At 37.2% G+C, this 25,243-nt stretch overlaps 1 protein-coding gene across 3 annotated transcripts in view; it reads right to left on the reverse strand.

The window, feature by feature from the left end:
* The window catches only part of IMPG1 (interphotoreceptor matrix proteoglycan 1), a 74,409-nt gene that overhangs the window by 17,774 nt on the left and 31,392 nt on the right, over positions 1 to 25,243 (reverse strand). For all 3 annotated transcript variants that reach the window (XR_014954227.1, XM_085576438.1, XM_021554259.4), the window contains exons 5-12: positions 24,435 to 24,502; positions 23,334 to 23,419; positions 22,146 to 22,292; positions 20,828 to 20,886; positions 19,112 to 19,132; positions 17,446 to 17,699; positions 16,230 to 16,306; positions 14,882 to 15,383 (exon numbers count right to left, since the gene is read on the reverse strand). Coding sequence is in view for 2 of the 3 variants with exons in the window: in XM_085576438.1 (XP_085432564.1) it covers positions 14,882 to 15,383; positions 16,230 to 16,306; positions 17,446 to 17,699; positions 19,112 to 19,132; positions 20,828 to 20,886; positions 22,146 to 22,292; positions 23,334 to 23,419; positions 24,435 to 24,502 (1,214 nt within the window). In the remaining variant the exon portion in view is untranslated. The remainder of the gene's footprint in view (positions 1 to 14,881; positions 15,384 to 16,229; positions 16,307 to 17,445; positions 17,700 to 19,111; positions 19,133 to 20,827; positions 20,887 to 22,145; positions 22,293 to 23,333; positions 23,420 to 24,434; positions 24,503 to 25,243) is intronic.

Consider the following 25,243-nt stretch of genomic DNA (forward strand, 5'->3'; position numbering starts at 1 on the left):
GTGGCAATTGTCCAGCCACCTTATTTCAATAGAAGCTTCAGATGCTCTTCTCTTGCCATGTCCTCGTGTTTCCAGTATGATTAAGGATATGGACAGATTAGAAATGCAAAGCCTAGTGATGTTCTCTGTTTACAAAGCTCTTGCTATTACTTGTTATGCTGATAAGGAGTGAGAGTCACTTATCAGTTAAGAGAACTCAAAACAGCTTTGCTAGTATTACTGCTTGAGGCATTAATGCAGGATGATCTACTGATGGGATAAACCTGCAGCTCCACAGACATCTCTCTCAAGATGATCTCAGCACAGGAGCACACAGTCGAGCACACACCATTGTGATGGCATTTGTTAGGCAAATTATATTTTAGAAAGATAACTACAGGAGAAAGATGCACTGAAGTGAAGGCTTTGAAATTGCAGCAAATTGAAGCAGAAATACACAACCATATATATATATTGCATGCCTGACATGTAGCTGTGTATATATATCCATATGGTCTATACATAGACTATAAAGGTCTTCTGGCATCCTCTTATTACAAGCAAAGTAACTTAAAAGGCCTTGAGGGCATACCAAGAAGATCTCTGAGCATGTATCACCTGTTTTCATAAGCTGCCAGCTCTTAGCAATCACTGTGTCTCCAGCTGAAAGAGACACACAGCAAGTGACCCCACAGTATGTCTTGGTTCCTGTTAGTAAATGGGCTCACACCAAGGGCTGCTGGGCACCTACTGTGGCACAGCACCAGTCTCAAACCCAGGGATCACTGACCTGTTTGTCTCACAGGTGTCATGGTACTGCTGCAAGACTTGCCTACACAAGTGACACGCTGAAATCAGCAGTACAATGATTTGCAGCTGGCTTTACCAAGATTTTCCTCTGTCTACACAGGGCTTCAATAAAATTCAATCCTAAGGAGTTAGGAACTATGGATGAAAGAGAGAAGACCTAGACATTTCATTGAATCAAAGAATACTTTGGGTTGAAAAGGAACCAAAGCATTTTCTAGTCCAATGCCCCTGCCATGGGGAGGGATACCTTCCACTACACCAGCTTGCTCAAGGCAACATCCAACCTGGTCTTGAACTTCCAGGGGTGGGACATTCACAACTTGCCTGGGTAACCTGTTCCAGTGCCTCACCACCCACACTGTAAAGAATTTCTTCCTCATATCTAACCTAAATCTACACTCTTTGTTTAAAGCCATTCTTCCTTGTCCTGTCACTACATGACTTTGTAAAAGATCCCTGTCCAACTTTCTTGTACACCTCTTTTAGGTACTGGAATGCACAGTAAGGCTCTCCCCAGAGCTTTCTCTTCTCCAGGCTCGACAAGCCCAGCTCTGCCAGCCTGTCTCCTGAGAAGGGCTCCTGCCTTCTGACCATCTTCATGGCCCTCCTGTGGACTCCATGGTCATTTTGTGTTGGGAGGCTGAACAGAGCTGAACAGAGTAATCCAGTTGGGTTCTGACAAGAGTGGAGTTTAGAACTGAATTACCTCCCTTGACCTACTAGTTGGTGAAATGAAAAACAAAATCCCAACTCTCTGCATTTAAAATGTTGGGTTTATATATAACATCAATATATATTGATTTTCAGAGTAGATGTAAAGAAGACACTTTTTTTATTATGAGATTGATGAAACACTGGAACATGTTGCCCAGAGAGGTGGTGGATGCTGCATTCCTGGACATGTTGAAGGTCAGATTGAATGGGACTCTGAGCAACCTAATCTAGCTGAAGATGTTCCTGTTTATTGTAAAGGGGTTGAACTAGATGGCCTTTAAAGGTCCCTCCCAATCAAACTTATTCTATGAATCTGTGAATCCATATGCACATTAAAAAATATATATAATTTTGCAACAGAACACAAAATACACTTATATTGTTCATCATAAAGGAATTATTTGTAAAATTTCACCATTTTGCTTTGTAGATGAGATTTCCACATCAGAAGACAATTATGTTATGAAACCTCTACAAGTACAATCTCAGAAGGCTTAGACACTCAATCTCAGCATATTTCATTTCAGCATAAAGTTTAGTCTACAGAACTATCATTCAGGTGTAGGGAATCCACAGAAGGCACAAAATAAGATAATTAAATCAAATCTACTCCCAGAGAAACCACACTGAAGGTTAAACAATACAATGGAATTAAAAGCTGATGTCTGAAATAAAAACTGCAAGTAAAATTTCAGCCACCTCTTATCTTCCCACAAAGTTGTTCACTGAACTCCTCAGATGTTTTTTTATTACTGCATAGCCAAGGCAGGACAGTATTGTACTGAGAGTGTTATAACAAAAATTAAACACCCATTGGCAAAGACATGAAAACACTAAATTAAGAGGCAATTTCCTGTGTCCATTACATCTTTGTAAAAGGAGTTTTCCATGTAGGCATTTATTCCCTGCTGAGGGAATGAAATACATAGATTTGACTTCTCAGAAAAAAATCAACTGTCATTTCCACAACTTTATTTTAGGTATCTGATTACTTGGTCCTCATATTTTTTTAAATGAGGGAAAACCTCCTAATTGACCATGAATAAGGAGTAATTGTTTGAGAAAGGTCAAATTGACCCATCCTAGTGGGTTTGCATTAATGAGCAGGCCCAGAATGTTATACGTTAAGAGGTCCTGGCATTTTCTTTCATTCATGAGCATAATAAACACCGACATATTTTCCAAGTCCACTGGTGGGTATTCTGTAAATGTTCTGTATATTAAAGTGACAGTGCTACAATGTCTATGTATATATTTGCATACTTGCTGGCTGAAAGAAATAACCAAAGAAGGGAAAATTCTGCAGCTAAAAGAGATTGGTTCATAATACAAAGTAAGAATCACCTTGCGTGCAGCTCTGCTGATACCAATACCAGATGGATACAGAAGGTAGCTGCATTCAAATTTGCATACTTTGTTGGTGCCTGAAATGTCACTAAATCCCTGGACACAGACTGCTGTGTACAGACAAAGTGCTGAATTTATGTTTGAGGCCTTTAATTTTTAACTAGGGCACAAGTAATATGAGGATTAATAGAATTAAGAGAAGAGAAGATCATTAACCTAATGTGTCACAACAAGTGTCTCCCAACACATGATTACTGGTTACATTCATCTTTTCTAACTCTAAAGCCAGGCCAAAAGAGTCACAATTATCTAAGACTGTCATTGTGTCTGTCTGTATGGACCCTCCCGAAATGAGGTTCAATGCCCATTAAATCCATAGAACTCTTTCTCCACTGACTCCAGAGAGCCTGAATTCACTAGGAATGCACACCATCTCCCCTCCATCCTCCAGTCCTAAAAACTCTCTTCTCTATTAACCTTTTCCCTTAGCATTCATACTGGAGGTCTTTGAGTAGTCTAACTTTTCACAGGACAGCCTGAGAGCTCAGCTGTAGCTCTGCTACTCACACCACGGCTGGGGTGTTCTGTGTAACTTATAGAAGCCTTCATCTTATTTTGAAATTTCCATACCTTGCAGCTGTGCTTCATTAGCAATGTTCTCAACATCAAAGATAAATGTCATTCTCACATGATGTCACAAGAAGAATATTTTCTGTCTTAATAAAGATATTTTCTATCATAATAAAATACTGCTTAGTAATGGTAATCTCTCATTATTCTCAGGACTATTCACTTCTACCTGACACTGAAAACTTAAAAAGTAAGATAAAATTTGTGAAATCAAGACCTGAAAATCTAAACCACTACAGAATTCAGGGCACTGAGCAACCAAAGCTCACAAATCCTGTCTATGTTCATTATGAAAAAAGGATGCTTCTTTAGCTATTTCCACATGGGTAATCTTCTGTTCAGTACTAGACAGCCCTGACTTTCCTGCTTAGCTAAGTAATTTGTGAAGGGCCACAGACTGTGTGTTTGATTTGGGATGTGTTATGACATTGCCCTCATCTCACTGGGATCTTTACCTGAATTCTTTTTGGGAGGTCAGTAGTATTATTTACTCCTGCAATTATTGAAGAAATAAAAAGGAAAGAACTCTTCACTTGTTCCAATGCATAAAGATTAAGAGCAAACCATTAAGAAAAAAGCCAAACCCTGACTGCTTTTATTGCTCTGCAACTTTTCCCTCCCAGTAGCCAAGTCTGCCTGAGAGCAGCAGAATGATGCAGTTCACTAGTCTGACTGTCCATAAACATTGCACTGGTGCAAGTCAGCCGGTCTTACTCAACTCATACACAATTTTCAGTACAGATGAAGAATTCGCTTTACATAATGCCTGAAGGTCAGTATTTTGACTGATCCATCTGTCCTTGGGAAATGGAAACTCCCCTAGACTTTATGGAAGTCAGTGTTGCAGAAGGGAGTGACATCTGCCTTAACGTATTTGGTCACTGTACCTGTAAAAGCCCTCTGAAATATCAGTTTATTGTGGGATCAAAAATTTATTCTTTCTTTGATTACCATTTTCACATGCATAGCATGACTGAAGATAGTAATTCAGCTTGCCATTGCTATTTGCTGTTTTATGAAGGACATCTGTTACTTCAATTAAAAGTTTTCTGAAAAAGACTCTTTCTCTAAAGTTTTGAAACAATGAAATCAATAAACTTATTATTTTTTAAAAAATGTTTGACTTCAACTTAATAATTTAAGTACAACAGGTGGAGATACAACAGATAACTATTAACTGAGCAATCTTACTTTATAGACCTGTGTCAAATTCATATGCTGAGAAACCTGACGTGAAACCTAACGACTGTCTTTGGCATTCTCACATTTCAGCAGTTTTAGAGGATTAAGCATTTCAGAAGCACAGATATACTTTAAACAATACAGGAATAGCTGGTGTTGAAAGCATACTCAAAATTCTGAGTAGAATATAAGAATATTATACAGAAAGGTGAGGTGTATAATCAGATACCTTGTATGGACAGTAGGTCAGTGGTAGGTTATTTCCATAACGTGACAAGTCACTTTCACCATTTACAGAACCTTTTACCTTTTCTGTTACTGAGATTGCCAAATAAAATTACATACTAGTGCTCAAGCACTCTGAAAGTCAGTTTTCTGAGTAAAGTCCTTGCTAAAAAACTATGCAACCAAGATTAAAATGCTCTTGTGAAGTAAGGGGATTTGTAAGTACATTTACATAAAAACATGTCAAAAATGCCAGGGATACCATGGCTGTTTTGTATTGTAAGATATTTTATATTGAAGTTCTGCACTATTTGCTACCACAGTAATAATATATTAAAATACATGTTAAACAAGAAAGGTATCATGCTAATCTTGGAAACAAACTCAAGCAGCAGTGAATTTGCAAAGAGAAATGCACTTCTACCAAAGAATAGAATCAAAACCAAATAAGAAAACTCTCACTTAAAACAATAGCTGCAGGAGGATTTAACATCTCTTATTCCCATTGTTGAATGTTCTCAATTAAATTTGAAAAAAAATGTTTAATTAATTTAAAATAGTGAGATCTATGTGAAAACATCCTGGGTCTTTACAAACACCTGGAAACATAAAGAGACATCCATCTAAATGTTGAAAATATTGCTGTATGACACTATAACACTTTTAGAGCACCCCAAATGGAGAACTTGGAATATTCTTTTTGATTTATTTTATTTTGGAATGTTTGGAAACAAAATCTGGCAAGTTGCAATGCTTACCCTTCAGAACTTAAAGTGCTCTCCAAATTTCTGCCCATTTTCTCTATTTTTCTCAACTGTGCAACAGGAAAAAATCAGAGCAAATTTTTGTAGAGGATGGGACCATCAGACAGTTTTGTGGTATCAAATTTTATTAGTTTACAAAATGGTAAAAACAAAAACCAAAATAGAAATTACATGATACAATTCAGGTCATGTGTTGACCAAGGACCTAAAACAGAAAAGAAAAACATGAAATTAGAAAGTTAAAACCAGTGATTCTCTTAAAATTTCATCATCCGATGAGCACTTTAAGACTTGCCAAGAAAAATGAAAATACTGAACGTACTTTTTTCCCCCCCTCGTACTATGTAGTCGCTTGTATGAGAAAGTTCATGGAATGAAAGTTATAGAATAAGGAGTGTTTTGGTCTTTTAAATTGTGCCTTGGATGTAAGTAGTCTGATTTTTCTCAAAGTTTTGAAATGGAAAATGTGACTCCATGAAAGAGAGAAGGAGATATTTAAGAGGGAAGACCCTTCTGGCTTTATGTTTCATTGTAGGCATGCATTTCAATCTTATTGATATTGAAAAGGACTTTGGGCCAGATGCCTTAGTGCAGACTTGGCTTGTTAAATGCACCCATCCTGCTTGGACTGTGTACCTGAGCAGCCGAGATCAGCCAGAGCATGTTGTCAGGGGACAGGCAAAATGCTGAATGCTAAACCGACAGTGCAGTAAAATTGTCCTTACAACCATTAGCCTCAGGTTTGTGTGCAATCCCTCAAGAGATCTTCACTGGGGTGCAGAAGTCCTATGCCATAAGCTAGTTTTTCAAAAACTGACAGTTAAATTAATATTTGGGATTGCTCTCACATAAAATGACTGGATTAAGGTACATGAGTTTCATTTAACGTTTCCAATTGTTGCTGAGTAGCAGCGACAATACAATGATGAAACATTGTCACTCTAAGTGCCCATAGAATTCACAGATTCATTGGGAAGCTAAAATTAGGAAAACAATAACTAGTGAGCTGTCCATAAAATACTCTCTTCACTCCCCATGAAAAAACTACTAAATTTTATTAACACTAACCTTCTGGCCATAGTTTTTAAAGGAATTGTTAATAAGAGGGCAAAACCTCCTTTTAAACAGTAGGGGGGAAAAAAATCATTATTTTTTGTAACTGCAGCTGATACTGACTCTATTCCTTCTCTTCTACCCTGCCACATATCACCATTTAAATAATCTGCCTTTAATGCTTTCAGTCATGCATTCTCCTCAAGCAATGCTACTTTTTAAAATTATTATTATTGAAGCTTTGCAGTACCATGTAGGCATATTGTGAAGTTCTTCAAGATTTATTCAGCATAATTTTGATTTTTATTGTTTCATTTTGAAGTGTGTCTGATTCTAAAATGGTGAAGAAGATACAGGGATAGCTAGGTGTAGATATAAAAGGTATAGAACAGGGATGAGAATGGAACTTTGAGCTTATTTTGATTATTTAAGACAAGTTTAACCAGGGATTCAGCCACTGCTTAAGGCTACATATACATTTAGGAGAAAGGACTGAGATGTGTTAAAGTATTTTCCCAACTTCATTCCTTTCAATCTCTAGAAAGAGAAATTAAAACTATGGCAATTGTTATGGGAAGATGGAGCTTAGGAACTGAAATACTCAGCTATGAAGATGCCATTCATGAATAATGCTTTTTTATTTCTCAGTCAACCCCAGCAGGCTTTTCTGTGCCACTAATTCCCTGCTCCAACTCTGCTTGAAAACCCATTATTCCAAACTGCAGTGCAATAAAGGTGGTTATTAAAGGAATGTTTGACCCTGTATAAAATTTTGCTTGTAAAACTCTGTTATTGGCATCACTATTCTACAAATATTGTATACTACAATAATTTAATTTTAAAAAGTCTACCAACTGGTGAAGAATGAAAGAGAAGGCCAAACATGTAAATACAGTAAAATGAAGAAGAAAAGAAATATTTTGCATCCAGGCTTGGTTTAATCATGTTCCTACTGATGCATGTAATGATCTTACTGTTCTACAGAATGTAAGCAAAATTTCTGTATCCTTCTAATTTACACCTGGATATTATTGCTTGAAATTGAGTTTAGTTTTTTCCCCTACAGAATTTCATAGAAAGTTTAATTGAGAAAGAAATGCTAAGGACTTATGGGAGAAAAACTACATGTTATCTTCAACCAAAAGTCAGAATTTACTTGCGCATTGCAATCAAAACCAAAAAGTATATGACACCCCTGACAGGAGTTTAAGTTGTAAGTATTCATAAACATGAATCACATTCAGTTTAGTACAAACATTATTGCAAATATGTCTCCATTTAAGATTTTTATGTATTTTTGTTTGCTATTTTTAAACACTAGCGTTTTTCAAACTAACTGGCAGTTGAAATTAATATTAGCTTCAGTGCTATCTATGTAAGGCATCTCAAGATGGCTGAAAAAATCCAAGTTGAAAGGCCAAGCCCTGTCTATAGACAGAGATACAAAATTCTACTGAGATATGGAGCAGATGATGGAGCAGAGATGCAGTCCAATGCAGGTGGCATGAGTTTTTCTTTGACAAGGAACTGACTGAAAAAATTTCCAGGCTGAGGTCAAGTGGAGTCTTCTATGCTGGAGAATATTGAATTTTCCGAAGAGAGAAGATTAATAATTTAGAAAGTCAAAGTTTTAGTACCATTTGATCATAACACATTTTTTTTCAAACCCAGCATTGCTAGCATGACCAAGGATTTTTAATAAGTGAGGGAAATGCATTATTTAGGGAGTGTTAGTCTCAGCAGTGTCACTGCCTAATATTCATTCCAATTGGTCTACATGACATGTAAATTTCATTAGTCTCATTCATTTATGACATATCAAAGGTTAACCTTACAGTCCAGGCACAGAAGTCTGTACTATTTGTTTTAAAATATCCTTCTGATTATATTGTTGCAAAGGCCAGGGGTTTTAAATTAACTTTATGCAGGACAAGAATATATTTAAAATACACATTTAAAATTATTTGTGATACTGGCCCTTTAAATTATGAATTTATTTCTGCCTTCTATATTAGCCTTTATTAGACAATTAGAATTATTGCAGTCATGTCTAAAAACTGTAAACTGCCTCAAGTTTTTAGCCTTTTAGTTCTAAAGAAAATTAATTTTCTGGAACAAAGTGGAATTAGACCACATGCAGCAACACACATATATCCCTCCTGGAGGGAGAGCTCCTTCATGCACTGTAACAAAGAGGAAGAATTATGGGTGCTTTGTAGGCTAGACTACAAATTGTGACTGAACAACTGGTGGAGCACTGAGGTCTATTTTCCTGCTATTTTCATAGGTGCACAATGAGGTGTTACATTTCTTAATTATTATACATTATTATAATTTTTTTTCATTATACAAGAAGATTTGCATCTGGATAAACAAATTTTCTTAGCTGGAATATAAATTGTTTTCAGTACTTCACACAGTCATTTCAATGAGTCATTGGAATTACCAATTGAGTTTAAAGAAAGTTATCACTTGTTTTGGTTCATTTGTGTTGTGTATTTGGGGGGTCATGAATAAGAAATAATATTTGAAGGAAGAAAAGCTTAGCCTTAAAGTAAAACAGAAGTGGTTGGATAGCTTAATAATTTAAACAAGTCATGTGTTAAATTGGAAAAATAGATTGTGCTCACTTTCTCTCAAACTTTTTCGCTTGGATTAGTAATTTAATTTCAGCATTTCTAAGCATGTTTTTAAAATGTGATGTAGATTTTGTTCTATTCCAATTGCTCCTGCTGTTCCCAGCACAGAGACAGCTGGGAAGAATGCTGTCATTAAATTATGACAAGATGCTAGTAACTTTTTCTAATATGTTTAGAATTCCTCAGGAATACTTGGAGTAGGCAGTCCTAACTGATCAAAACTTTTTCTTCAATTAAACATATCCTAATATGGGCCTGCTGGAAGTCTTCTATTCACCCTCATCTTCAATTTATAGACAACTTTCAGACTACTGAATATTGCATAAATTGCTTGAGAAAATGACATTGCTAGACCTACCAGTTCACTTCTCCAAACGTCAGGCAACCTTCAAAAATAAAACCTCCTTGCACATCTGAAGCAGCAAGAGACAAGCAGAAGGGCGCAGTGAGAAGCTGATGGGGAAAAATGTCAAGAAAATACTGTCAGTTTATGATCCAAGAAAACACAAGAAAAACATAAAAATATTCAAGGGAACAGAAGAGCTCTTACCCTCTATATCCATCGATGTGAAAAAAATGGTGAGCATTCCTGGCACAACGAATGTGTAAATTCCAATCCTGGGAACATCCGGAGAGCTTCTTGCAAGAAACAAGGGGGTTTTCTTTTCTGTTACTATGTTGGTTATGCCAAATAGAAAATTGGGCTAAGCAAAGACAGGGCTTAGGCAGCTGAGGTTGAACCAGAGATGGAAAAAATCCACAAATATGCAGAACCCTGAGATTTTTTCCTAGAGATTCCTTTGAAATAAGACTGAGTGAAGAGTTTGCCACCTAATTAACTGTTGGGTAGCAGGATAACGTTAATGGGGACAACTCACAGCAGGTTTGTGAACATGAGATTAATTATGGCAATAATTAATGAGACTTTTGGCAGTTACACACATGGAGATGTGACCATCACATACTCCTTTATCAGTGGTTTCTTCTCACAGAAAAAAACCCCTGTGATAAACCCTGCAGAGTCTTTGTCTCTGAGAGTCCTTCTTGAAAGCCTGAGGATGACCCAGGCTCCTCAAACTGAGATGCAGTATGTCTGAGTAGCTGAAGGACTTCACTGCTAGCTTTGCTTTGTTTTGAAATAACTTCTCCAGAAATAATGCTTCCTCCATGATGGCCAGGACTTTGGGACAAACATTTACCTGGACTATACAATTTGTTAGTGGCTACAATTAAAACAAATTCAAATTAAATTTCTCCTTACTGTTTAGGAAGCCAAATATTATTGTTTGTTTTACTGCTGAAATTTTCTTGGTTTTTGAAATAACATCTGTCTAGTACATAAATAATTTGCCTTTTGAATTTTCATACTGTCACAGGAAGACTGCAAAGAGAAGAAATTTAACTATACAGTTAAATATACAGAAGAAATGTTAATGAATTTTAGCTGCAGAAGGGGAAAAATGTGAAGAAGAATGCTAGAGAAAAGTGATCAGGTATCATCTCACACAGTAGGGGGAAAACCAGCTTTTTTTTTTTTTTGCACTGGTTGTAAATGGAAAATAGAAATATACAACATTTTAAAGGTACTACAGCAAAGAAAAACCTTTCTGAGGTGTCGGATGTTGTAATAGTGACATCTGATGCAGACATTTCAGAACTTTTTAATAAGTGCTCTGGAACTTTGTGCCACAGGCTTTCTTCTAATTCCATAGTGAAACCTCAGAACACTAGGGTTACTTTAAGGACAGCTTGGCATCTTCCTGCTGGCTCTGGACTGGTGCAAGGGGGGGAGCAGCTGCCATCACCGTGTGGCCAGCACGGTGCTCCAATCCCCACTGGCTGCCCAGGGACCATCCTGCTGTGCAGAACTGCACATCACAGCTCTGTCTGACAGAGGCCCCACGCCTGCTCCTGCCTCATCCCTCCCGCTGGCTGCCCACGCCTGCCACATCCCATTCTTCCATGGCTTTAAAGGACATCTCTCATGGACTCTACATACCTCACCTGTTTCTGCTCACCTTTCTCTAGGTGTTGTATGCAGAGCTTTGCTCATATTTATGTGTGTGAGGCTGAGGCTGATTATCTTTCTGGGAGATGTGAAAGACATTTTATTATTACTTGCTCAGTGACCTCAGGCAGGCACAGTTAAAGTAGTTGCTGTAGGATGCAGACATTTAATATTCAGGAGCCTGCAGTGCACACATGTGACAGCCAATGCAATAAAGCCCATCTCTGAAACATAGCTAATACCTAAAAGAACCTCAGACTATATTATTTTTGGTAGCCAGTTTTTCCTTTAATGGAAAAGAAGAGTGAATTTAGATTTCTTCTAGATGAAGAAAATGTTGTCCATCTTCTGGACTGAAGGGTGGGGAAATGGCTGGAAATGAATACAGTAGAATTTCAGACAACTGTTTAGACCCTAATCCCCTGTCCAACCTTATACAGCACTGCCTGAGTAGTTCCTGCTATTTCACATCAATAACAGTTTAAAGACTTTTTTTTTCTCTAATGTTACTAAGAAAAGCAGCTATGAAATGCAGCCAGGAACAAAGTGTGAAATATTCCATACCAGGTAGGTTCTGCTTGCCATATTAAAATTAATAGTAATAACAATAACATTGCTGACATTAATAAAACCTGAATTTCCAGATTGAATTCCATCAGTTCCCATGAAATACACAATATATCAGGAAATAAAAGACTACAGGAAATACCGTACACACAGGACTGCCAGAATTGAAAAAGGTTTTTAAAAGGGAAAAAGTTTTAAAGAGTATACATTTAAAAAACTCAATAAATAGGTTTTCAACATCTCCCCTGACTGTTAGGCATGCAGTATGCTTTGTGTACTATATGCTTTTAAGAAAATATAAAAAGCTGCAGCTTTGAGTCATTGCTAACATGGCATCCCTACTTTTTAGACAGGGAACAATTATTTTTCTTTTCTTCTGCTACTCAGCTGCAGAAATAATGATGGAATTCTTATACTCTGGGGCTTGTTTCAGACATAACTTTTGTTCAACAAGGAGAAACAAGATAGGATGCCTTATTTTGGGGTAGGCTTTGTTTACAGCTCTAGATTTTGTTCTGTTTTGCAGCTTGGCAGTTTCTAACCTAAATATGCAGCAAATAATTTCTTAAGGGGTGAGTGCAAATGAGTTAAAGGTTCTCTCTCTGCTTCTTCCCTTCAGTCATTTGGAGCTCATAGGCAAGAGGAATTTAAGAAATTAAGAAATTGGGAAATAGATATGTGACTTTATGCAATTTTTATTACATCAAGTCCCTAATGCAATGAGTGAATAGAATAAAAAATGCATGACTTTCCTCTCCCTGCAAATGTAGCACTTTTCCACAGTTATAATGAATGTTATTTGAAGGTATGCTATGCTTTTATCAGCAGCACTACAAGATTTCTCAGCATGCATTTCAAAATAGTTGCATGTAAGTCTTTTCATCATAAACATTATTTTCAGGAACATTTGACAACTGATTCTTGTAAGAAGTGATTTTTCTAAACTTTAAGTCACTCTGCTAATCATAAAGTATTTGCTTTTCTCACATTTCTGAAATCTCTGTATAAAGGGAAGATTGTAGAACGGGAAGTTTATATTCAGTGCATTATCTACGATGAAACAACATGACCATGAAATGTGCTGTGCTCTTCCCAGTTGGGGATTAATGGTTGTGCGTTCCCAAGTGGGGTTGTGTGCTCCCAACTGGCACCTTTTATATCCTCCACTCTCTAAAATACTGATGTAGTGATTTGCTTGACCCGGACGGACAATCCCACAGGCTGTACGGTAAATGGAGATTCCCCACTCTCATGCTTCTGCCAGGCAGGCCCATTGTGAAGGATTGTGAAGGATGTTATCACCATGCAGACAGTGTTTCCAATCAGCTCTGCAATCTTCCCTGTTTGCCTTTACAGGATGTGGCCAGGCAGCAGGGATGAAGGTCCTTTCCTGATGGTTTTGGACATGCTGGATAAGGAAGAACATCTTGAAAGGAGGAGGAGGGTTCACTCTTCTCACTTCAAGAGACTTCTGGAGCACAGGAGGGACATGAAAGGCCAAGGCCTGGGCAACGAGGGAGATGGTTGGGCTGGGACAGAGTAGAACCTCCTATGGGAACAGGGAACTTAGCTGCAGCAGGGAGCAAACTTACAGGCTTTGAGCATGACATCCTTGGACATCCAGAAACACCAAGAGTGTTGAGTGTCGTCGTGCAAGCTAATGCATGTTGTTGGAATTTTGCCCTGAATTTGCCTTTTGTTTGTTTTCCTCTGCATATTTCTTTAGTATTGCTTAGAAACTATGTGGGGACATCAAAGAATCCTGCTGACTCCTATGATGTGTTTACCTGCCCTCTGTTCTTCTTTTGAGAGAATCAGTCAAAAATCTGAGACAAAGCAGATATGAATATTCATCCAAGAACTAATTCCTCCCTTGTGCCTGTAGTGATCTCTGGCATCTTATACAGGAAGCACAGGCTTTGAAGTGTAAATAAAATTTAAGTTTACTGACCTAACACTGAGATGGTAAGGCATGGGAGCAGGACTGGAGAGGGAGCAGACAGGAGCTGGGACAGCTGGAGGGCAACTCCTCCTAGTCATGGCTATTCCTACTTTGCCAGTGGAGGCTCCTGCCCTGCACAATTCAGTTACCTGCACACAGTGGCTTGTATGGATTTGTAGCTGCTGGAGGAGGTGATGGAACCAGTAACCTTACAGATATTTTGCTGTTTTGGGGGAAAACCAAAATTACTTGTGCTCTAAATCTGACCCCACTATCTTTGTCTGAACTTCCTTTAGTCTGCAGGGTCAGCTTTGGGAAAGGCGTCTATCATGTATTTTTCATTTGAAAGGCTCCATTATCCAGACTTTTCTCCACATACATACATACATTCATGTATATATATATATATATATATATATATATATATATTTATATATATATATCCTTTTTTCTTTTATTTTGTATTTTTCGTCATATACATGGGTGCCTCCATGACTACTGCATGGATAAAATGGAATAAACAAATACAGAAAGCAGAAATTAAAAAAAAAATCACATTAATCAGATCTGTAGATATGTAAGCTTTTCTGATCCATGGTACTCTTTGCTTGGAAGAAACTGTGTTGTGTTACTCTTGCTGCTACCATCCACAACTGCCAGTAGAGCCCAAAGTAATTTACTTTCCATGTTCTAAGTACCAAATTTTTTATGTTAATCTGGAACTTCCTTTTTTTTGCCTGACATGTCTTTTTGCTCTGCCTTTTTGAAAATTTACCATAATGCTCTGTACAAAGTGTTCCTTATCCTTCGGCATTTGTTGTTGGGTTTGACAACCTTGAATTAAGGTGCATGAGCATTGTGCTGAAGAGACCATCAGAAATGTACATTTTTCACCTTTGGTTGTGAAGGAGAATTTTCTATCACAATGGAAAGGAATGCTTACTGCTCTGACACGTGACTGTATGTGCCACAAGAGCTGCACCTCTCCTACTCTCACACACAAAAATCTCATGTGTCTTACCTTGTCCAGACAGGCTGTCTTGGTCGACTTCCTTGAAAGGAGGTTCTGTTATATCAGTCAGGTCTTGCTTCTTGTCAGCTTCCTTCTCCACCTCTCCAGCAGGCAGGAGAGGGGGTGTGGTGAAACTTCCTGCGGTGGCCAGCTCCACTGGAGACTCATAGCCACCGGTGAGTAAGTCTTTGCCAGCAGAGTCATCTGCTGGGGGAGGCAAATAGGAATCCTCTGATTTTGGAGGACTGCTGGTGCTACCCAGAGCACTGAAAGGCACTGTGAAACTTGGGTGGTCGGTAGCAATAACTTGGGTGTATGGATATCTGTCCTGAAATGGTTCTCTGGAGGGTTTGGTAGGAAAATCAGGTTCAGATGTAATAAAATTATTAAATTCTTCAGGGATACTGATTTCTTCACTTAGAGCAGGGCTTTCAGTTGTAAATTCATCAACAAATACATCTCCTCTTTGATCCACTGTTGCTGGACTGGGATAACCTAGTGGGAGTTCCTCCTAAAAAAGTTTTTAAAAAGCAGCATTCATTGTTATGTTTGAGTTTCATTGCTGAAAAGGCAATAACCTTTAGCTACATGAGTTAGCAAATAGCTAAGTTAACATGGAATCATATTATGGGTTGGGTTGGAAGGGACCTGAGAGCTCATCTAGTCACAATTCCCCCTGCCATGATAAGTGATATCTTCCACTAGACCACATTGCTCAATGCCATATCCAAACTGTCCTGGAACACTGCCAGGGCTGGGGCATCCTTAGCCTCCTCAGGCACCCTGTGCCTGTGTCTCACCATCCTCACAGTAAAGATCATCTACTGCATATCTAACTTAAATTTTCCATCTTTCAGTTTGGAAAAGCATCCTTGTCCTGTTACTAGAGATCCTGACAGGATCTGTCTGACAGAGTCCCTCTCCAGCCTCCCTGTAGCCCCCCTTCAGATATAGGAAGGCTGCTACAAAGTCATAGGATGTGTAAAATGTTTGACATGTGCATTTGATCCTAATCACAGTTCCTGTAATTTTAAAAGTGGTCAAAGACAGATGACCTTAACTAGCCCTCTAAACTGCTCTCTTTTTGTCATTAAGATGTACTACTGAACTGATGAGACACTGTTTACTTTGTAATTAAATCTGCAAACCATAATCAAACTGTAATAGTCACTTGTAAATGCTCTAAGCAATATCTCTGTTGCAGTAGACCAACACAACATTCATCCTTACAGAATGTACAAAAAGCACATGTTATTATAGCATAAGAAACTTTTTGTATGTTTATCTACCTCTTAACACTATTTCATTTCTTTTCTCGTAGAGAAATAAATAAACATGAAAAATGTTATTAACCTACCAAATCAGGGCCTGCCAGAGGAATAGTGACCACACCTTGGATATCATTGTCTAAATCACTAGGTGGTATAACAGTTTCTGCAAAGAAAATCAAAAACATTAGCGAGAGAGAGAGATAGCACAGAATACTGCAGCACCAGCACACTGAAAACTGATCAAAACACATAAACTCAGTTAAAAAAAAACAGTACTAAAATGTTCTCCATCAAAAAATTTTTGGCTTTAGTGCCCAAGTTGCTCCTTTCACCTCTCAGAGATCTTAAAAGTACTTGCATGCAAGCTGTTCTTCTAAAATTGGTTATTAGAATTAACTACTGGGAGAAAGTTGATTAAAATATTTATATTGAGGTATTCTATATAAATTTTTTTCTTGGGACTTTTCCTTTACATTATAATATGACACTTTACCCTTATAGAAAGTACTAGTTCAACTAAATAACTTTTTTTTTGGCAGGAAAATGCCGCTGTTTGCAAATGAAACACTGTAGCTAAAATTAGGTATGGGTTTTGAGGTTGTTTCAGTAAATATGCATATGAAAAAATATTTCAAATTATTTTTCCCCCTTCTTAGCACATCTCTGCAGAAGTAGTTTGTTAGCTTTGCAAAAATAATTGATGAACTAGAAAGGGATATTTATTAGCTGGATCACTGATCAGGATGCAGACCTTCAGCTTCTGCTGGAGGTTTTCACACACAGCTTGTCTTCTACACTCCCTCTGTGTTTCAGAGTATGAGTGAAACACATCTTTACTGATTTTATCTTTGGATCAAATGCTGTTTAAGGTGTCAATCTCTCTGATGTTTCTGAGAGGTTAGACGGATTGTTTACAACCAAGATAGAGCTTTCAGAAAGCTAATCTGATGTTAGAGGCAGATCTCACTTTTTTTCCTTGTTAAAGAAAGGAGAGTGTCCATACTGGAGGTTAAAATGATACAGTGAATACTTGCAGTATTTATTTTATTTTTCTTCTCTTAATGATCTTAGTGCTTGAAAACTAAAAAAAAAAGAAAAAAAATCTTCTAATATGGTTGCAAGTTAGGCTGTATAAAGGCACATTTTATTATAAAATTTAACTTATTTCAACACCAAGGAGAATGGATTATGTCAGATGAAAATAATTTGTTAGAGAAGCAAAGGACACCTTATTAAAATTGCATCAGTTTGGAAAGACAAGATTCAGGCTTGTGCCTGGCGCCTGCCACCTGCTTTACTGACCATCAGTGAACTGAAGTGTTCCAAGGTCCACTGGCAGGGACTGGTCTTCATGGAGTGCAGTGGCAACCAGCTGCTGAAGGTCTGTTACTGTCAGTTTAGTTGCTGATATTTCCCTCTCTTCAACTGGAGAAATTGGTATTTTTTCACTTTCAACCTTGTTCGATCCAATAGTTGAGACGTCATCTGCTGTGCCTTTGGTTTCTGAGCCATCTCTCTCAAAGTTCACCACGTATCGAGCTATTGTGCTGCTTGATCTGCAAGGGGGAAAGGTGAAAATGCCCAGAGCAGAAAAATCAATCACTGGCTGAGAAATGATTTTACACACAAACAAACAAATGTGCAACCATAACATATTATCTTCTGTAAGAGTAATGCAAATTTACTTCTTTCTAATGAGACTGTCACCTTCAAATTAATTTTCATTCACCTAACTACCTTTTTTTCCATGAATAATTTCTAATAAAAATTCCCACATTGAAGATAATTGCAAAAATCTTCTAACGTAATCTGATTTAATCTGACTACTCAGAATCTGTAGAACTGGTAACTGGTAATGTAGTCTGAAGTCCTTGACTACTGATTCAAACAGCTATAAAGGCATGCTGGAGTTATTAGAACCCATAATCACACATTAATTATTCAGGAACCTATGAAAAGAGATTAGATAGTGCATAAAACTGCAGATAAGCAAAAATCTTATCACAAGAGACAATTTTTTTGCTCTTTTTCAAAGAACAGCAAGCTAATGTGGCAAGCAAATCACTTTTTCACAATGGGAGTTAGCTTTTCAGAGTCCCAGTGGGTGTGTATGGCTTCTTCCTAGACATTAATGTTTAACAGAAGTCTCAAATATTTACCACTTTTAATACATCATTTTCTATACACGTTAAATTCACCTAATTAAATGAAAAATAGTGAGTTCATTGTAAACATTTCTATTCCACTATGTTACTTTTTTTAGAATATCAAATAACTATAGACATAAGAATTTAACTTTTATCTAGTGTGTGCTATATATTTGCATTTATATGACATTGCAAGAATTCAGGAAACCTATTAGAAAATTCTGCCTTTTAAAGCATGAACAAAGAGAAATTCTGGGAAACTGCTAGACAAATTATTCCCCAGTAGCACTTTATGGCAGCAACAACAATGGAGTTTGTAGCTGTTTGTATTACCGGTGAAAATCTCCCTGCATTTTATCAAGCTAGTAACTGGTCTCTTTGCTATTCTATCTGGCTTGATAATAGAGATAACAAATCAAATTCTACATACTTACTGGAAATATTGTGTACATGGGAATACAGCTAGGAAACAGCATATCAAAAATGAAAATTTGTATATAAAGGTTCCCTACTTATTTTTCACTTTCAGTATATGGCTGATATAAATCTTTAGTCATATAAATGTGAATTTTCTTAGGTCAAACATTTTCTTTTCTTCAGAGACATCCTGATAAAATTTGATTATATGAAACATTCCGATTGAAGTTAAAGGTGTCCCTGACACTTTATATCACAGATTTTGTACTTAGGCAGAACACAGCCAATTCACTTTGTCACATCAAGATAATGGCATTTACAGATTTATCTATGCACATCATAAAATTATTATTATTAATAATTATTATAATTAATCTATAAATTATTAATGATAGAAAGATTACCCATCTTTCTCCTTCTTCTGTCTTCATATCATCACAGAATAAAGAATGTGAGAAAGGATTGCAAAAGAAAGAAAAACAAGGATTCATGTTTACTGGTAAATCACAACAATATTTTGACAATTTATCTTATCTTCTATGTGGCATCTATAATTTTTATCTCTGTGTGAAACTGACAATCTACTCTCCATCAGTTCACTTTTCCCTTCCAAACAATGGGAATCGCTGTGGTTTGCAAGGGGAAACAGGAATTTTACTTTACCATGGCAGTCTGAAATATCAGCTTTCCTATTTCTGTCATCAAATGGTGCAGTTTGAGCCTTGTCATTGCTAATCTCTGTGGTGGCAATGGGCACTTGTGGCAGTACTTTCCATGATCAGTTACCACCCATGATGTCTACTCAGACTGTAGTCACAGGGGTAACTTGAAGCATTAATTACCTGTGGAAGACATGCCTGTGTTGACCTTCTACATATAATGCCCAGTTTTTTCCCTGGTGAGTTCTCCAGAATACCTATGATGTTGTCTTCATTGCCTTGTGGGAAATGCTGCTAAAATACGTAGCACTATAGCCAAGGGAGAATGGACAGCAACACCCATCTTTGCTGAACTGTAACTCCCTAAGCTTCCTAAATTACTGGATAATGGGAATCAATCAAATTTTTCCACACTGATGAATGTTCTTTCATACCAGCAAAGTCCAAGATATGAAACCAAAATGGATCCCAGACCTTCTGGAATCACAACTAAACAAGGTTAGATATTGCAAGTTGTAACTATGACATGCTACTACATATTTTCTCTGCTTGTACCGTAGTAGGCACCATTTTGTTTTATTATTTTTATATAAAAAACCAAGGAACTAATTTTCAGACTATTTTGCTCTTCTCTCTCCTTCTTCCCAGTAATTTTTGCAGAGAGAAATGCTAAGAAGAAGGATGTTCTTGTCTAAAATTGCATTGCAATATGAGTGTTTGTCAACATTTATTAAATATTGCTAGAAGTACTGAGTGTTCCTGATGCTGTGCGATAAGACCACATAAAGTTGTTTTCTTTCTCTGTTTTTTTTTCCCTTTTGCAGTTTCTTGCTATTAGTTATTTGTTTTTCATTTGATTCTTTGTGCAATGTCCTCCCCTCCCCTATAGATTCTCTATTGAAAAGGTACACAAGAGGTTGTGTTAGTAGTAAGCACACAAGGAAGCTAAAACTAAAAGAAATGGCAAGACAGAGCACAAATTTAATGAAAAAGTGAAACTTTTAAAATTGTTTGAAAGGCCTGAGAAAGAACGACTGGAAAAGTTTTATATGTATGAACACGTATCCTCCTGCAACCCTCTATTGCCAAGGCACCTTCATTGGGACTTATGAAGGGCAACAAAAAAGTTGTCACCTAAATAATCACGCTACTAACTCTCTTTATCTTGTCATTTAAAAAATTTCTTAATACAGGGTTGTTAAAAAACAATTAAAAGAATTTATTGTGTCCTTCAAGCTTCAGAGAATCAAAGCTATTTTTGCTAATTCAAAACCTCATATTTTTACTTGGGATGTATCTGCACTTCCTGTCATATTGTCCCTATGATATTCCCATGAAATTTCTTTCTGTTTACAGCAATATGCACCCCACTGTTCTACAACTCTCTTCCTTTTTGAGGACCAGAAGGAAGAGGAGAACCCTAGGACCCAACAAAAAGGAGAGCCCCGTTTTCTTACTTACTTGAATCCTAACACACGTATTTCTTTGAATCCTGGAAGTTTCTCAAATATTTTTTTCATCTATAGAAAACCACAAAAACATATCAGCATAAGATCACAAGTTGACTACCTAGACACTATTTTTCATATTTCAGAAAGAGCTTTAGGAAACAGTCTCGACTGTGCTCTTTTGGGGATCATAATTGCTCAGCTTAAACACAATATTTTCTTTGTATATACTTGTTGTATTACCTGTTAATAGGCAAGAAGAAGCACAAAATATTGCTTTTCTTAGTAATGTAATTATGCAAACAAGTGATAATCTATTTCATAACACAGCAAGTAAAACAACATTAATCAAATGTTTTTCTCATTTTCAGCAGTTTTGATTAATGAATAATTTTGTGATTCAAGTCACCTGTAAATTGTTAATTATTTAGAAATATTAAGCAACTGCAAATGGGTTTAGATTATCTGACAAATCATTTAGAAATTAAACAGTTTTAACTGTCTTGTACAAACAGAATAACATTTTAAATTCTAATGTTAATAATAGTACAATTACATGGTTTTGAATAGAAGAGGCATTACATATGTACTATACAATGTCTGCAGGCACTTCTGTCTGAGGGTAATACTGAAAATCTTCAGAGAAAACATTCTTTGACAGCTCTGCCAATGCATCCTTCACCATTTTTCTACACATATCTGGAACTGAACCAGGAAAATGTAATATCTTCCACTAAGGAATGCACGTGAAACTGATGAGAGGCTTTAGTTAATTTTACTAAGAAAACCTTTTGGGAACCTCAAGTCATTAACCTCAAGTCATTAGTGAACATTCAGTAAATATTATTAACTGTATGAAAATAAGAGAGATGTTCCAGTTCTTACGTAAACCACAGTAATGCGCAATGAGTGTATGTCCTTTGAAGAATAGTTCAGACAACAGTAGCTAATTACTTTTAACATTTATATTACATTTCTCATTAGATTTATTGTAGAAATTAAATTATGACAAAGTGCTGCCCACGAATTCCTGATTAAGTCTGAACAAAATTCCTAAAGTTATTCTGTTCATCCATGATCTGAGGTTTCTACTGGTGTCAAAGACGTTGGCTTGTCAGCTTGTCAGCTGGCTGAATAGATCCTTAAATGAGGGGATAAGCTGATACTACACATGAAGGAAACATGGAGGTCTTGAGAAAAAAGGAATGACCTGTTTAAAGTGAGGGCAGTAGATTCTAATCCTATTTTGTGGTGAAGATAATGTCATAGTATGAATCTCAGCCAAGAGAGTACAAAGTCAGCATTTTTTTGCATTCACTATGCGTCCCTACCTGTAGCTGAAATTTAGCAGCTAGTTGTTGGTACTCTGGGGAGTTGGGGTCACTAAGTTCAGCTGTGTACTCCTGATCAGTGAGAGTCACACTGAATTCCACCATTTGCTCCACAGGCAGTTCAGGGACTGCATTTGTTCCCAGCTCCTGGAAAAGAAAAGGAAAGGACAAAAAGGGTAAAAATAAAACTAAGCGATTTTCCCCCTCCACAATTCTGTATTTAATAGGAAGAAATGTTCCTGTTTAAACCCATTTCCAAAATAACTTTCTGAACTACATTCCACAAAAGGTGAAAGTTTCTAGGTATATCTGTTGGCTTAATTCTTCTGTATTTGCAAGCAAGTTTCTATTACTTGAGAGGTAGCTTGAAAGTTGCCTTTGACATGCATAAATGAGACAAAGCCTTTCTTGTGAAGAGAAAATCAAGCCCTTCTTGCAGAGACTGTTACCAAGTCTTAGTTCCACCATCCTAAAGTCACACAGCTATTTCATGTTCAGAGGTTTGCATTTGTTGTTTTGCTGATAATAAAATGAAATTATCCTTACCCATGATACACCTTTCTTACTCAGTTGACTTTGCTGCTATTAAAAGTTGTTGTATTTTGTTTGCTATTTCCCAACAGTATTTGTGGCTTTTCCCTCCACTGTGAGGCCACATGTCTGTGCTGAGACCACTGCAGCCAGGACAGGGAAAACAGCAGCCCCATCCTTTCTCAGGGGTGTTAGTGGGCAGAGGGGCAGTCCCAGTGCCCTGCTGCATGGCTGCTCTCAGGAGACAGCAGTGGAGAACCCTCTGACAGATGGCTGGGCAGAAAAAGGCAAGGAAGGCCCAGCCCTATTTCCTAGGTTGTGGAAAGCACAGCAGGTATTCTTTTTTGGCATTACTTAATGAAAAGCAACTTTACAAAATAGTGCAAAATAGGGAACAGGCCCCTACTTAAAATAATGAAACCTGCCCAAAAACACATTGCCATGTTTTGTGCTTTCTACTACATACTCAAACAGCATCATACCCTACTCCAGCATGGAACAGATGCTATAAAACCCCTTCAGTCCTGCTAGCTGAAACAGAGAGGAGCACTTGTTGCTTTTAAGCACTGTCTATAAGGTTTCGCCCTCTTTCCTGTTAGCTGAGCTGAAAAGGAAAAGGTGAGTGAAAAAGTGGGTAGGAACACAGGCTGCCCTCACCTTCACAGGAGTCTTTGTGTCATTGAAAATCTCATTGAGCAATGTGCTGTTAGGTGCAGACGGAGAGATGGGTGTGCCAGGAGAGCCTGCGGGGTGGGGGAAAGAAAGAAAAGTCAGGAAAGAATGGCTTGCACATCAAAAGTCTTCCCCTTTGTGTGTTTGTCAGGGATCAGCTCACTGGAACAGCTTTCCCTGAGGAGGGTGTGCTTGAGCACAAGCCTGTGCCAGTGGAAGGCGGCCATGACATAGGGTGTGGGTAAATCTCCTGCAGTTTATACAATAAACAAGCTTTCCTCCAAGTCAAACATTAGTGGTGTGGCATGTGTGTGACTGAAGGCAAAAATGGCACTGACTGCATCAATGTAATTGTGTGAGTTAATAATATTTGGTCATTTCCTGTCATGCCACATCATATGTCACCAAGTGTCTAGGCTTAATTTTGCCAATTGAGATCTTTGTCCCTATGACAGCCACGTTTCTCTAGGGCTCAATTTAAAATAACAAGAGATGTTGACAGAGTTTTCCACCTAGAGGCCAAATTACCATGCTGGAAGTCCTTCCCAATAAAATTCTGTAATATTTCTTAAGAATATATGTTCAGGATGGTTTCTCCTTGAACCAAAATTATGATATTTACAGATTTTTGTCACTGTGTGAATTGCTAACATTATTTTAAAGATTTGAAGTACACAACAGGCCTAATTGTAATAATTGGATCAATTTATTGTCTTGGCATCACTCTGACTCTCTTGCTTGTCAGTCTTTATTTGCCTTGCTTGCTTATTTTGGTTAACAAAATGCAGCAGTTGACATTCTAAATGGTATTTTTTAGCTGAAGAAAGATTGACACTATATTATATGTTTGAAACTAGGTAAACACATACATTTGAAGACAAACTTTGAATGCAACATTTGAGCAGCAAATAAAGAGATAAAAAAAATATTCTCAGAGATTATTTTGCTTAAACATTTTTTTTCCACTGAACTTGTCATGCTTCAACAACATTTGTTAAATTATAGCCTTCTAAGACCTTCTAAGAATCATTTACATTAGCAATTTTATTTAACAGGCAGACACAGAACAAGCAGATTTCATTTTACCTGTAGAAATGGAGGGAATGTCTTCCACCTTTTTGCCTCCTGTTTTCTCTGCTGATATTTCATCTTTCCTAGCAATCCAATAGAAATGAGTGATTTAATTATCTGCATATTGTACCGTCAATGACAGAAGTGTAAAAAATCCAAAAACATATAGAAATGATTGCTATATTAAGTGTAGTTTAAATGAGAGAAGTTATCACATTTTGTGACCTGATTAAACAGGCAGTAGAACAGCATAAGGACTCCCAATCCTGTCATGAATCTGCTCATGAGGTTTTGTGACAGATTTTATCAATGCCACCAGAGGGATGGGATCACAGAGATTAAATCAGTGCATTGGGTCTATTTTTTTGGTTTTACTCTTGGAAATCTTTGAAGGGTTGATCACTGTCTAAAACAGAAGCAAAGCTTCTTGTACATCATCTATATCAACCTTTGTCTTCTTTAAGGTAGTTCAGTGAGTGCTTTGCAATTCTTCTAATTTTAGAGCCAATGGACATTTCAGGTTCCAGGTGTGTTTCATATGGTGTGGTGTGAGAAAAATAGTGGGTGGGCTTATTTTTCAGTTGTCAGCCTGCATAATTATAGTATCAAATCAGATTCCTGAATCCAGATTACTTTGAGATATAGGAATGTTAGTGTTTGCTTCTGGATGTAATACTCATAGGTTAATGTGTACCATGATCCCAAAGGAGGACAGCTAAAAACTCTAGCAAGAATATAGTGGGTATGATGTATCACAGGATTTGATTTGGTTTTGTTGATAATTATTTTCTGGTTTGAATTTTACAGTCACATGGTGATGAATA

This window comes from Lonchura striata, chromosome 3 (genome assembly GCF_050655825.1).
Source record: "Lonchura striata isolate lonStrDom1 chromosome 3, ASM5065582v1, whole genome shotgun sequence".
NCBI classification, from domain to species: Eukaryota; Metazoa; Chordata; class Aves; order Passeriformes; family Estrildidae; genus Lonchura; species Lonchura striata.